The 14,994-nt window shown below is 45.6% G+C and overlaps 1 protein-coding gene across 7 annotated transcripts in view; it reads right to left on the bottom strand.

Moving 5' to 3' along the window:
• The window catches only part of itsn2a (intersectin 2a), a 35,922-nt gene that overhangs the window by 17,684 nt on the left and 3,244 nt on the right, over window positions 1-14,994 (bottom strand). For 6 of the 7 annotated variants that reach the window (XM_034287842.1, XM_034287845.1, XM_034287841.1 and 3 more), the window contains exons 3-16: window positions 13,918-14,010; window positions 13,768-13,831; window positions 12,978-13,153; window positions 12,252-12,425; window positions 10,935-11,025; window positions 10,183-10,331; window positions 9,609-9,672; window positions 7,824-7,961; window positions 7,630-7,712; window positions 7,207-7,457; window positions 6,681-6,830; window positions 5,696-5,836; window positions 5,409-5,496; window positions 3,820-3,959 (exon numbers count right to left, since the gene is read on the bottom strand). In XM_034287842.1, the coding sequence (XP_034143733.1) occupies window positions 3,820-3,959; window positions 5,409-5,496; window positions 5,696-5,836; window positions 6,681-6,830; window positions 7,207-7,457; window positions 7,630-7,712; window positions 7,824-7,961; window positions 9,609-9,672; window positions 10,183-10,331; window positions 10,935-11,025; window positions 12,252-12,425; window positions 12,978-13,153; window positions 13,768-13,831; window positions 13,918-14,010 (1,802 nt within the window). The remainder of the gene's footprint in view (window positions 1-3,819; window positions 3,960-5,408; window positions 5,497-5,695; window positions 5,837-6,680; window positions 6,831-7,206; window positions 7,458-7,629; window positions 7,713-7,823; window positions 7,962-9,608; window positions 9,673-10,182; window positions 10,332-10,934; window positions 11,026-12,251; window positions 12,426-12,977; window positions 13,154-13,767; window positions 13,832-13,917; window positions 14,011-14,994) is intronic. The other variant, XM_034287843.1, reaches the window with a different exon arrangement.

Genomic DNA, 14,994 nt, shown 5'->3' with positions numbered 1-14,994 from the left:
GAAAGGAAGTTTGTCACTAGTCAAAAGTTTGTCACTAGTTCATTAGCATCATATCATTAGGAAAATGAGAGATGATACTTTTTTCCCACCATTTTATTCTCCTCATTCAAACACAATGTCAATTGATGGTTCACGTCGACATATTAGTCCTCCACCTCATCCATAATGAAAGGATTTGTTGACACCATCACTTGCCTATACTTCATTTTCTTAATCACAACAGCCGACTTGGTGCCCAGTTGGTTGGTACTATGGTCATCCCCATCCAGTACTGGGCGATCTCAGCCTCCAGCTTCTGGATGGCGTGTATGGTTTCCCTCACCTCCACTGCTGCTAGGTTTCCCTGGTCACAGGCGTCCATGTCTTGGCGGTTCCAGCTGGTCACAGATTCGGTGGGCAACTGGATCTCCATCAGTGGAGCGTTCCGGTCCTAGGACGGTGAGACGGCCGCCAATATGTTGACCTGGGGCAGTTCTTCTTCATGAGTCTCAACGGCAAGCTCCTCCCTTCAAGCGCCCTTAAAGCGTCTCCAGGTCAGAGCGTCTCAGTGTTGTGTCGTCCAGAATCGTCCTCAGACCCAAGACGTCCGTCTCCAGCGCCATCCTCGCAGCCAACTCGTTATCAAACCTCAACCTGAGGTCATCAGCAGCCAGTCTGGCAGTCGACATTCACCATTGTTTTGATGTTGGCCGCATACGCCAAACATGTAGGCACTGTGGTCGCGGCTGATCACTCCCTGATGGTCTTCTCCAGCTCACGGTTCTCTTCCTCCAGACGAGGTGCTCCTTCAGGTCCTTTAGCTAAGCATCGTTTGGAGGGCTCGTTAGTGAAGAGTTGCCCGGCGTGAGAGGTGCAGGAACCCCAGCCGTCACCACCTTCACACACGCTAAGGCCTTGGTATCGGTGGAGTGTCTGGAGCTGTGAGCCGTGGTGGATGGAGGTTGCCGGCTGGATCAGGTGTAGGCTAGCTAGTTGGATATCACCCGGACAGGGTTGCATGTTGATAGCTGGGTCTTGGGGGGGGGTCTGCAGTATTCGGAGGGGGCTTTCTCTGAGGGCTTGGTTAAATATTTGGGAGGGAAGAAGGGGAGGAGGTAGGGGGTTCTCCTTCTCCCAGCCTGCCCCCCTTCTCCCTCCCCCAGTTGGATGGGGTTAGCCTTTCTCTCTCTGTCCTGGTGGAACATGCACTTTGGCATTTTCATGTTCCTGAAAGAGCCTTGCTGGAACACCTCTTTCAACTGGAGCGTTTCACAACATTTAGGGGAGGTCAGGGGAGCAGTCAGACATTTTGCACTTACATAGTAGTTACATAGCCGTCCAAATATTCAAACCATACATTTTTCTTTAAGAAAATCTATATTTCTTTCTATTCTATAATTTGGTTGGGCAATGTAAGAGATTAAAACCTGTTGGCTTGAACTGAAGACCGGTGGTCTGATCTCAGCCAACAACCCTGACCTGTTGAATCTGAGTACAGAACAGACTGGTGGCCTTTCCAGCTGGCCACGATAAAGGAATGCAGTTTGGCTGTATGATTAACTTCCTGATCAAGCCTTGGGATTAACAAGGCCCCAGTGGCAGAGAAAATATATTTACACGATAGGTACTTTCTACGGCAGCCTTGGGTTGGGTTAAGGTAGGGTCGAGTCATAGCCACACAATTATTTTCATAGTTTTGGCTCTCTACGCCACTGCAAAGGGTTTGAAACCACTGAGATGCAATTGAAGTGCAGACTTTCATCTTTAATTAAACAAAACCAAAGAACAAAAATATCATATGAAACGTTTAGGAATTGCAACCATTTTCATACACAGTTCCCTTATTTCAGGGGCCCAAATGTAATTGGACAAATAAACCCAATCATAAATAAAATGTTCATTTTTAATACTTTGTCGAAAAAGCTTTGGAGGCAATGACTGCTTGAAGTCTGGAATGCATGGACATCACTAAACGCTGGGTTTCCTCCTTTGTGATGCTTTGCTAGGCCTTTACTGCAGCTGTCTTCGTGGGTCTTTCTGCCTTACAATTTGTCTTCAGCAAGTGAAATGCATGCTCGAATTCATCCGGCTGCTAGTGTCTTCTGTCACATCAATAAACACTAGTGACCCAGCGCCATTGGAAGCCATGCATGCCCACGCCATCACACTGCCTCCACCGTGTTTTGCAGATGACGTGGTATGAGCCATTCCAAGCCTTCTCCATAATTTTTTCTTCCCATCAGGCTGATCTTAGTTTCATCTGTACAAAGAATGCTGTTCCAGAACTGGGCTGGCTTTTTTAGATGTTTTTTGGCAAAATCTGGCCTTTCTATTCTTGAGGCTTATGAATAGTTTGCACCTTATGGTGAACCCTCTGTATTTGCTCTCATGAAGACTTCTCTTTATGGTAGACTTGGATAATGTGTCTACCTCCTGGAGAGTGTTCTTCACTTGGCTGGATGTTGTGAAGGCGTTTTTCCTTTAACATGGAAAGGATCCTACAATCAAACACCACTGTTGTCTTCTGTGGACGTCCAGGCATTTAAAAAATAGGAATAGCCCACACCTGTCCATGAAACAGCTTTTGAGTCAATTGCCCAATTACTCTTGGTCCCTTCAAAAAGAGGGGGATACATATTAAAGAGCTGTAATTCCTAAACCCTTCCTCCAGTTTGGATGTGAATACCCCCAAATTAAAGCTGAGAGACTGCACTTTTTGCCCATATTCATTATTTAACTATAACTTCAATATATTTTGAAAAGCCTATATAAAAACAAAACTTGTGTCAGTGTCCAATTATTTCCGTACCTAACTGTATGTTGTGGTTGTTTGGCTTTCTAAAGATCTAAATATAATTGGGGAACATTTTAGGGTGCTTCCTACGCAAGTTTAGCTGAAACCATTGTTCTAACTTGGCTGCTAGCTTTTCTTATAGTCCAACCTTCAATGCTAGAAGTGACCAGCTGAGATCATATATTCGAATAGAAAATGACATTCAGTATTATTTAATGAATCTTAATTTGGCTTCATAATGTTTGATTGTTTTTATGGAGCCATTTGTCAGTCTTGGTGTGAAACTGGGCCAGCTGGCAGGGTGATTGTTCTGTATTTTAGTAGGGCGTGTGTGTTCATACATCCGGTTTCCAAACACCGTTTAACAGGTTGGACTAAACATTGTTAAACAGGTTGGAAACAGAACAAAGGCTGATCCTGTTGGTATTGGCTGTGGTAGTCAAATAACTGTTAATATAACACAATGTGTGTGTGTGTGTGTGTGTGTGAGAGTGTGTCTCACCACAACCTTTACCTCCATCTGGCAGACTGTAGTGGCCAATAGGGATCTGTCTTGGTCTATGGTAGACTGCATTAGTCTTTTCTGGTCTCTAGTGGTCTGGTTTGAACTGGTCTCTAGTGGTCTGGTTTGAACTGGTCTCTAGCGGTCTGGTTTGAACTGGTCTCTAGCGGTCTGGTTTGAAGTGGTCTCTAGCGGTCTGGTTTGAACTGGTCTCTAGCGGTCTGGTTTGAACTGGTCTCTAGTGGTCTGGTTTGAACTGGTCTCTAGCGGTCTGGTTTGAACTGGTCTCTAGTGGTCTGGTTTGAACTGGTCTCTAGCGGTCTGGTTTAAACTGGTTTCTAGCGGTCTGGTTTGAACTGGTCTCTAAACCAGACCGTCTCTAGCGGTCTGGTTTGAACTGGTCTCTAGCGGTCTGGTTTGACCTGGTCTCTAGCGGTCTGGTTTGAACTGGTCTCTAGCGGTCTGGTTTGAACTGGTCTCTAGCGGTCTGGTTTGAACTGATCTCTAGCGGTCTGGTTTGAACTGGTCTCTAGCGGTCTCATACCTTGATGTCTTGCTGATAATGGTCCATCATGGCAAGCTTGTCGGTAGTCTCCCTTTCTAGAGCGTCCAATTGGTCCTTCAGCCTTCGACAGGCCACACCCTTCTCCACCACAACGCCACTCAACGAGGTCAACGCCACCGCTGCCAACACAGGTTATTGGTCATGTGAAGACCAATCAATCAATCAATCAAAATGTATTTATAAAGCGCTTTTTACAACAGCAGTTGTCACAAAGTGCTTTACAGAGACACCCGGCCTTAAACCCCAAGGAGCAAACAACAGTAGTGTTGAATTTCAGTGGCTAGGAAAAACTCCCTAAGAAGGTCGAATTTTAGGAAGAAACCTAGAGAGGACCCAGGCTCAGAGGGGTGACCAGTCCTCTTCTGGCTGTGCCGGGTGAGATATTAAGAGTCCAATTGGAATAATAAATACATTTCTCTTGGCTAAATCCAGAGTATATTTGATTTTAGACTAGGTCAGAAGTATGACCAGGTGGACAAGGACAGGAACAGCAACGGTCCCCCCAAACCAGGTAATCCGCAGGTGTGGACCAGGACCTCATCTCCTTCTAAAATTTAAAATTGGAGGAAACTGAGAAAAGTTAGTAGTACATCCCTCATGTCCCCCAGCACAATAATATAGCAGCGTAACACCTTGGAACTGAGACGGGGGGGTCCGGTGACACTGTGGCCCTACCTGGGGGAGGCCCCGGACAGGGCCCAACAGGCAGGAAATCAATCCAACCACATTGCCAGGCATCAACCAAAGGGACACCCACCAACCGCAACCCCCCTGAATGAGGGCCGAGTATTGCTAGCAGCGTACAGCCCAACTGCACAAGTGCGCAATAGAGAGTCAACAACAAGCCAGTGACTCTTCCCCCGAAGGGCATTGGAGGGAGGGCATCCCAGTGGCGACGAGAGCCCACCTGGCAAGACAGCAAGGGTGGACAGTATCAAGCCTACTGGTCACCTTCACGCCCCCGGGCCAGGCTACACCTAATTATAAACCGTGCTGTAGAGATGAGTTTTTAGTAGACACTTGAAAGTTTGCACTGAGTTTGCATTTCTAACCTTAATTGGCAGATCATTCCACAGGAGTGGAGCTCTATGAGAAAAGGCCCTGCCGCCAACTGTTTGTTTAGAAATTCTAGGTACAATTAAAAGGCCTGCATCTTGCGATCTAAGGTTACGTGTAGGTATGTATGGCTGGATCATTTCAGCAAGGTAAGTAGGAGCAAGTCCATGTATTGATTTATAGGTTAAGAGTAAAACCTTAAAATCAGCCCTAACCCTAACAGGCAGCCAATGTAAGGATGCCAGGACAGGAGTAATGTGTGTGTGTATATATGTGTGTATTTGCACGTGCTTGTGTTTACCAGTGATGTGGTTGTGTGTGTGTGAGTGCTTGTGTTTGCATGTGCTTGTGTTTACCAGGGATGTAGTTGAGTGTGTGTGTGGTTGTATTTACCAGGAATATGGTTGTGTGTGTGTGTGTGGTTGTATTTACCAGGAATTTGGTTGTTTGTGGTTGTTTTTACCAGAGATGTGGTTGTGTATGTGTGTGGGTGTGTGTGTGGTTGTGTTTACCAGGGATGTGGTTGTACTTCATAGTATGCAGTCGTTCAGTCAGTCTCTGCTGCTGTGGGACCAGCTGACTCAGTTTGTTCTGGAAGTCCTGTTTCAGAGACACATACTCAGTCAGGACACAGTTTTCTACAGTGGAAGCACATGACACTACATTCCAAGGCAGACATGTTATTGGCAAAGGAGACTAGATCGTGGGTTAATATGGCACATTACATCGTCTTCATGTTTGCTATACAACTGATTCCATAATGGAGCAGAGATGGAGAGATAGAGGAATGGTCTCTGACCTCAAACTGTATCTGTAGACTGTTGATCTCAGAGGCCCGCCCATCTCTCCTCTGATTAACAAGGTCAAGCTCCGCCCTCTGGATACGCCTCTTAGTCTGGGCATCACGGAGACAGTCTGACAGTTGCTTGTGTCTGCTGCCCTGGAGACCAACATCCAATCAGAGGTTTACATGACTAACCAATCCAGGGTTTGTACAATGTGTTTGTCTAGTGTGTGTCTGTATCTCACCACTGTGTATAGTGTGTGTGTGTATCTCACCATGTATGTAGCGCTTGTGTAGAATCTGTCTCACCAGATACTCCAGTATTTATAATAGGTTTTGCTATATAGTAGTGTATGTAGGGTAAATGGTGTATAGTAGAGTATATAGTGTATATTAGGGTACATAGTGTATAGTAGGATGTGTAGCAGTGTCTAATAGTGTGTAGTAGGGTATATAGTGTATAGTAGGGTATAATAGTGTATAGTAGGGTATAATAGTGTATAGTAGGGTATATAGTTTATAGTAGGGTGTATAGTAGGGTATAATAGTGTATAGTAGGGTATATAGTGTATAGTAGGGTATAATAGTGTATAGTAGGGTATAATAGTGTATAGTAGGGTATAATAGTGTATAGTAGGGTATATAGTGTATAGTAGGGTATATAGTGTATAGTAGGGTATAATAGTGTATAGTAGGGTATATAGTGTATAGTAGGGTATAATAGTGTATAGTAGGGTATAATAGTGTATAGTAGGGTATATAGTGTATAGTAGGGTATATAGTGTATATTAGGGTACATAGTGTATAGTAGGATGTGTACCAGTGTATAATAGTGTATAGTTGGGTATATAGTGTATAGTAGGGTATAATCGTGTATAGTAGGGTATAATAGTGTATAGTAGGGTATAATAGTGTATAGTAGGGTATATAGTGTGTAGTAGAGTATATAGTGTATAGTAGGGTATATAGTGTATAGTAGGGTATACTGTGTCTATCTCACCACTGCCTCTAGCTCCATCTGCAATTGTTTCTTCTTGGCTCGGAGCACAGCGATCTCCTGCTGTTCTCCTGCTCTCCTCCTACACAAGTCATCCTTCCTCCCTCGCTCCCACTCCTCCTTCTGCTGGCGCTCCAGCTCCTGCTGCGCAACCTTAGAGGAGAGAAGGAGAGAAGGACAGAGAGGAGAGAAGGAGAGAGAAATAGAGGAAGAGAGAAGAACAGAGAGAGAGAGAGGAGGAGAGAAGGACAGAGAGAAAAGGAAAGAGAGGAGAGGACAGTGAAAGAGAGAAGGATGGAGAGGGGAGAAGGACAGAGGTGAAGAAAAGGACAGCGAGGAAAGGGATTGATAGATGTACAGATAGGGGAAAAGGTAGCAATTATTTTTAAGTAAATGTACAGACCTCAACCAATTATCCACCAATTTACAACAGCTGAATGCTGTTCCCAGGAGCCCTGATGTTGTTATTGGTCGGTATAAAATGGCTGTCAGTCAATGAGCACCAGTTAGATAAACCTGAACGTGTCACCTCCTTTCTCTCCTTCTCTCTCTGTCTATCCTCCTCCACTCGTCTCTCCATCTCTCTCCGTCTCTCCTCCTCTGCTCGTTTTCTGTTCTCCTGCTCCTGAGCCTCCTTCTCCCTCCTCTCCTTCAGCTGCCTTGCCTCCCTCTCTCTCCTCTCCTTCTCCCTCCTCTGTTCCTCCTCCAGGGCCATGCGGCGCTTCTCCAGCTCTGCACTGCCTCGCGCAAAGTTTGCCTTCAGTCTGTCTTCATAAGACACTACGGGTTGTGGGGGGAGAATAACCCGAGAGAGGAGGTGTGGAGGAACAGAGAGGAGGTGTGGGATACAGAACAGGGGTTACACACAGTCAGCATCATTAAATAGGGATGGGAGACACTTGTCTCTTGGAAAACCTGACACGTAATACTTCTAAAGGTTGTCATGGGTTACCGTTCTTGTTAGACGGGTCCACCTCGGGTCTGTCAGAGGGGCTTGGCCCTGTTCCATTCAACATCTCCCCTGGCCTGCTCTCTCTACAGGAGAAAGGCAGGAAATCATGTATTCAGGCCTTCAATCCACCAATGAGGCGTTCTGGCTGGACACAGGATCGCTATTTTAATTCAACCAATCAGAGAGGCTGTTACCTGAAAGAGGGCGGGACCAGGTCAGAGGGCAGGGTGAGTGGTAGCGGACAGCCTGTCTTAGCCATGTCTACCAGGTGCATGGCCAGAATGAACTCCTCTGCCCTCAACTGGCCATCCTTATCCACATCAGCCAGGGTCCTACACACACACACACACACACACACACACATATATATATACACAAACAGACACACACACACACACACATATACACAAACAGACAGACACACACACACACACACACACACATATATTTATACACACACACACATATATATAGACACACCCACACACACACACACACAGCTCATCACCAAACTGTCAACCAGACTCCTGTCTGTGGAGCCAAATTGAGCTAAAATGTACTGACTTTAAGAAAAGAAAAATGTAACTGAAATATTTCATCCAATCTTCAAATGTCTTTGTTCAAAATCTTTTTTTTCAGGTTCGCTTCTTTTTGCGATTACAATTTATTTCTGCCTTTGTTCGAGTCATCAAGTTTTGGGCCTCTATGTGGAGCGGGGCTTTATCTAGGCTTTGAATTCTTGATTTTATCCTTGTGGAGAGATTTTATCAACCTGTGGAGAGATTGTGTAAGTTAGGCTGAATGTGTACATTTATACAGAATAATACACTGTCATTCCCAGGCTGCATCAACGTCATTGTTGCCATGGTCACAGACAGAGATATTGATGAAAGTTGAACGTGTTCTGTTTATGGCTGCCCCATGTACCCCAACATAATCTACCCCCAGGTTAAGGGTGACCAGGTTGACAGGAGTAGATACAAACACTGCAGCCTCATGGCTCATCAGGCCTGTCAGCAGTCTAGATGTGTGTTATGGTTTATTTAACTAATTAATTACTATAGATGTTCATTTAATATATAGTTGTTATTAATGTAAAGAATGGTCCGTTATTGGGGTGTCAGAAAAACTAAATTTAAATGCGTTAAAAGTTTATACTTAATTCATTAACTGGATTTATTTTGCGGTGATGTTTCCTAACCATTAGGCTTAGTGCAAATGGTAATTAGCCCCTGTCTAACTTCAGTCACCAGAACACGTTAAACTTTATCAGTATCTGTGTCTGTGACCATGGCAACAGTGACATTGATGCAACCTGGGAATGACAGTTTATTATTCTGTTTAAATGTACACATTCAGCCTAACTTACACTTAAACTTCTCTCCACAAGTTGCATTGGGAAAGCAGTGCGTTGAAAGGATAAAATCAAGAATTCAATGCCCAGATGAAGTCCCGCCTCCACGCCAAAAGAGACTCAAAATTTGGTTTTGAGAAAAGATGACTTGAACGTAATCACAAAAAGAAGCGTATGTGAACAAAATGTGTTTGAACGAAGACATTTTAAGATAAAGATCTATTGAATTATTTTAGCATACACTTTTAACCATGTTTTAATAAATTTTTTCATACTATGAAATATTTCAGCTATGTTTTTATTAAATTTTTCTTAAATTTGAGCTCAATTTGGCTCCCTATATGTCCACCACACACAAAAAAAACAGGCAGACAAAGAGAGACAGAGAGACAGACAGGCAGACAGACAGGCAGAGAGACAGACAGGCAGAGAGACAGACAGGCAGAGATAGACAGACAAGCAGAGTGACAGACAGGCAGAGATAGACAGACAAGCAGAGTGACAGACAGGCAGAGAGACAGACAGGCAGAGATAGACAGACAAGCAGAGTGACAGACAGGCAGAGATAGACAGACACACAAACAGACAGGCAGAGAGAGAGAGAGAGAGAAGCAGACAGACTCACCAGATGGTAGCTAGCTGTGTCTGGGTCAGGTTGGAGGCAGTCAGAACGTTCTTCACCTGAGGCCCTGAGGAGCCAATCACAACAACCACAGCTAAATGTTCCAGTCACTCAGCAGGTTATCAGTCAATGCAAACCACGCAGCATGCCAGAGTTGAGAACAGCAAGTGGATTTGCACATTCAGGGTTAGTCGTGTTGTTTACTGAGCAGGTTCAAGTGTGGTTGAGTGGCTGAGTTTGGTCTAGCGCAAAGTGATTTTATATGTTTATTTGTGTTTTTAGACTCCTGACATAAGGAGAGCCAGTAGCTAGACAGCACATTAATTGTCCAGATGATATTTGTCATCTTGTGAGATTCCTAGAAGAAATGTCATAAAGAAATGTGAAATAACTGGGATATCTGGGGACAGAAAAGAGACATTCCACCTCAGAGGAATTCCATCAGCATAGAGACGACCGAGTGTAGAGACACTGAAGACAGGAAGAGAGAAAGAGAGAACGCGAGAAAGAGCAAATGACAGAGGGACAGGGAGGGAAAGAGAGAGACCAAGCCGGAAGAGAGAGCACTGTCACCCACCCGACAGATATCCGGTCATCAGCTTGTCCAGACCGTTAAACTGCTGCCTGTACTTCAGCCTAGATGCCTGGGGAACGGACCAATCACAGGAGCCCGTCTTGGGAGAGTTACTGTTACTGGCCAGGGAGGTGGTGGAGGAGGAGTTAGAACTGGAGAGGGTGGGAGAGTAGAGAAAAGGAGGAGTGAGGGGGTCACAGCCAAGGGGGGGGGGGGAGAGAGAGAGTGCGAGAGAGAGACAGAGTCAGAGAGTACCATATGTCAGAATGGAGACACAGAGACATTTCTTGAAGTGGAGTTCTGGGGTGTAAAATGGATTTTGTGGGGGACCCCTTGTGGCAGGGTGTTGTAACAGCAGCATCACTGTGGCTAGAAGTTTCCACGACACTGACGGTTCCTGCCACAGGATAAGGCCTGTTGCCGTAGAAAAGCCTGAGGAGGACAGGTTGCCTGTCAGGCAGGGCTGTCTCCTCGCACTCTAGCGACTCCTCAGTCGGCTGCCTGCAGGCTCAACCACAATTGTTGGCCAGGGAATGCACAGTCCTCCAGTGCATAAGTCTTGCCTTTTACTTCCTGGTTGACCAAGCTGTGTGATAAGAAGCAGAATGGCTGTGGCTGCAGGCCTCTGGACAACACTGCAGTAAAGTCAAGGCCTTGCTGGGGAGTCTTACCTAGAGGCCAAGTCCAATAGGGAGTTAGATTGTGGTCATTACCTAGAGGCCAGGTCCAATAGGGAGTTAGATTGTGGTCATTACCTAGAGGCCAGGTCCAAAAGGGAGTTAGCTTTGGACATTCCAGTGGATGGAGAAAATGCCATTGGAGAGGAGAAGCCGGACAGAGGGACTGCTGGGGAGCGAAAGAGAAAGTGAGAGAAAACAATAAACAGGGAGATAAAGAGAGAGAAGAGTGGGTGGGGAGGGTGGGGAGGGGAGGGTAGGGTAGGGAGGGTTGGGAGGGTAGGGAGGGTTGGGAGGGTTGGGGAGGGTTGGGAGGGTTGGGAGGGAGGGTGGGGAGGGAGTGTAGGGAGGGTGGGGAGGGTTGGGAGGGTAGGGAGGGTGGGGAGGGTGGGGAGGGTTGGGAGGGAGGGTGGGGAGGGTGGGGAGGGTTGGGAGGGGAGGGTAGGGTAGGGAGGGTTGGGAGGGTAGGGAGGGTTGGGAGGGTTGGGAGGGTTGGGGAGGGTTGGGAGGGTTGGGAGGGAGGGTGGGGAGGGTAGGGAGTGTAGGGAGGGTGGGGAGGGTTGGGAGGGTAGGGAGGGTGGGGAGGGTGGGGAGGGTTGGGAGGGAGTGTAGGGAGGGTGGGGAGGGTTGGGAGGGTAGGGAGGGTGGGGAGGGTTGGGAGGGAGTGTAGGGAGGGTGGGGAGGGTGGGGAGGGTTGGGAGGGAGGGTGGGGAGGGTGGGGTTGTCTGTGGTTAGTGATCAACCTTTGACTGACAGGTTCGAGGTGAGGTGTACATTATTGTGATAGAGTGTGTATTCTGGATGCATACACTAGCAGGTACAGCAAACAGTGAATGCACGACAGTGGTGTAGACTCTGGGCCATGGGATAATGCTGCAGTGTCACTGGAATTAGGTGGATTATTTCCAGTGTGCAAACAGTGTTTATAAGCCTAAAAACAGTTTCTAATATGCCTACATATTTTCCAAAATAATTTCCTTGATTAAATCACTTGTGCCACTTGCTCTTTGTCTACAATCTCGGGGGAAGTTTCAATGTGATGTCCTCTATGGTGATGGACTGTGAATTTAGAATTAGATTTGGCTGCAATAGATCTTTATTTGGAACCTGAACAGAGAACCACATTTCAACGGAAGAGATGTTACATACAATACCACATATGTTACCTACATATTAAACCTATGTATGACACCAGGATCATAAGGAAACCCTTCATGTATGACACCAGGAACATAAAGAAAACCTTCATGTATGACACCAGGATCATAATGAAAACCTTCTGGCCCGAATATCCACTCTTGCATTTGAAATATTATGATTTTAGCGAATTCAAAAAAAGTTTGGTGTCAGTGCTGGCATGTTGTCTCTGGCTACACGGTGTGGGTGAGGGGTTACCTGAGTTAGTGACCATGGGGGAGGGGGTGAGGAGGTTGGCGTTGCCATTTGCAAGGCCAGACATCAGGGGCAGGGTCATTGGCATGGGAACCAAGGGCGGTAGAGAGGGATTTAGGGGCACTGGGGTAAGCATGGTCGACATGCCAACGGAAAGATTTGGCATCGAGCCCATTCCTGTACAGGGAACAGGGGGGGTGGAGGATGGAGAGGAAGAGTATTAAGGAAAAAGAAAATATTTTTCTTATCTGTCCATAATAATCTGATGTCAGTATCTGGTGTCTATCTGTCTATATCTATAATAATCTGATGTCAGTATCTGGTGTCTATCTGTCTATATCTATAATAATCTGATGTCAGTATCTGGTCTTTATCTGTCTATACTCTATAATAATCTGATGTCAGTAACTGGTGTCTATCTGTGTATATCTATAATAATCTAATGTCAGTATCTGGTGTCTATCTGTCTATATCTATAATAATCTGATGTCAGTATCTGGTGTCTATCTGTCTATATCTATAATACTCTGATGTCAGTAACTGGTGTCTATCTGTGTATATCTATAATAATCTAATGTCAGTATCTGGTGTCTATCTGTCTATATCTATAATAATCTGATGTCAGTATCTGGTGTCTATCTGTCTATATCTATAATAATCTGATGTCAGTGTCTGGTCTCTATCTGTCTATACTATATAACCACTATATGACAATCGTCCCAGCTGTACCGAAGCGTGTTGATGATGTCATCATGGATGGGGGTGTGACAGTGGGAGGCTGCTTCATGCTTGTTGGTAGAGAGGGTGGAAGGCCCCTCCCCTGCAGTGTGATTTTGATCAGCTTCATGGCGATAGAAAACTCTAGTCTATCCATCTTTCCGTCATCATTCATATCAGCCAGAGACCTAGGGAGATGGAGGAAGAAAGTGAGAGAGAAAGAGAGTGAAAAAGAGGTGATGGTAGGACTGAGAGTTTATTTAAATGTAATTTTTTTACTTTCCATTTGCTTCAGCACTGTAAAGGATCCCCATGCCAACTAAGCCCTTACATTGAATTGAGACAGAGTGTGAAACAGGAATTTGAAAGAGAGGTAGAGAAAGAGAGGTAGAGAAAGAGAGGGAGAGAAAGAGGTGGAGAGAAAGAGGTGGAGAGAAAGAGGTGGAGAGAAAGAGATGGAGAGAGAGAGGGAGAGAAAGAGAGGGAGAGAAAGAGAGGGAGAGAAAGAGAGGGAGAGAAAGAGAGGGAGAGAAAGAGAGGGAGAGAAAGAGAGGGAGAGAAAGAGAGGGAGAGAAAGAGGTGGAGAGAAAGAGAGGGAGAGAAAGAGATGGAGAGAGAGAGGGAGAGAAAGAGAGGGAGAGAAAGAGAGGGAGAGAAAGAGAGGGAGAGAAAGAGAGGGAGAGAAAGAGAGGGAGAGAAAGAGAGGGAGAAGCACCTGGGGGGAGGGGGGAGGGGGGAGGGGAGGGGGGGGCCTGGATAAGGAACTGTGTGTGTGTGTGTGTGTGTGTGATCATTCTCTCACCAGATTTCAGCCAGGACCTGAGGAGGTAGGCCCGACTGGAGAAAGAATTTCTTGGCCTGTTCACCTACACAGAAACACAAACACGCAGTTAGACAGAAGGCCATAGACACAAACACACACACACACACCCACAAACACAGTGAGACTCACCTGAAAGATGGCCCAGGACAGGTGTCAGAGAGTCAAATTGTGTATCATGTTTCAGCCTCTCCTCTGGACTGATGCTCCATATGTTGACTGAACCTGGAGCAAAAGAAAAAGACAATATTAATAAAACTGGTTAGTAACGTTAGATGCAAAAGTAAGCCTGGCCTATAATTTATTTTGATCAGGAACCTCAGTGTTGGCCCAGGTTTCAGTTAGTCTTCTTTTTAAAAACTGGGAACATCAGTGTTGGAGTAAAGAACGTACTCTAAGCTCACTCCACAGCAAGTATGACATCTTGCAATATTACAGTATTATAGTACTACAGTCCTACAGTATCACTATAGTATTGTCGTATCAATCAAATTTATTTATAAAGCCCTTTTTACAACAGCAGTTGTCACAAAGTGCTTTACAGAGACACCCGGCCTTAAACCCCAAGGAGCAAACAACAGTAGTGTTGAATTTCAGTGGCTAGGAAAAACTCCCTAAAAAGGTCGAATTTTAGGAAGAAACCTAGAGAGGACCCAGGCTCAGAGGGGTGACCAGTCCTCTTCTGGCTGTGCCGGGTGAGATATTAAGAGTCCAATTAGAATAATAAATACATTTCTCTGGGCTAAATCCAGAGTCTATTTGATTTTAGACTAGGTCAGAAGTATGACCAGGTGGACAAGGACAGGGACAGCAACGGGCCCCCCAAACCAGGTAATCCGCAGGTGTGGACCAGGACCTCATCTCCTCCTAAAATGTAAAACTGGAGGAGACTGAGAAAATTTAGTAGTACATCCCTCATATCCCCCAGCACAATAATATAGCAGCGTAACACCTTGGAACTGAGATCACATTACTATATTACTACAGTATTATTGTCTTATAGTACTGTAGTATTACAATATTTTAATATTGCAGTAATACTGTGTAAATGTTTTTTGGTGAAGATCCCACAGCTGGGGTGTTGAACCTCAGTGTCATGGCCACCTTTCCTAGTTGGCATATATCACTGCTCAACTTGTTAGCTGAGGAGAGTTCTGATGCAAACAGGCAGCTGTTCACCACCAAGTGGGCTGTGTGGGGATTCTCTGC

This window comes from Esox lucius, chromosome 18 (genome assembly GCF_011004845.1).
Source record: "Esox lucius isolate fEsoLuc1 chromosome 18, fEsoLuc1.pri, whole genome shotgun sequence".
Lineage (NCBI taxonomy): Eukaryota > Metazoa > Chordata > Actinopteri > Esociformes > Esocidae > Esox > Esox lucius.
This window is presented reverse-complemented; position numbering and strand designations above follow the sequence as displayed.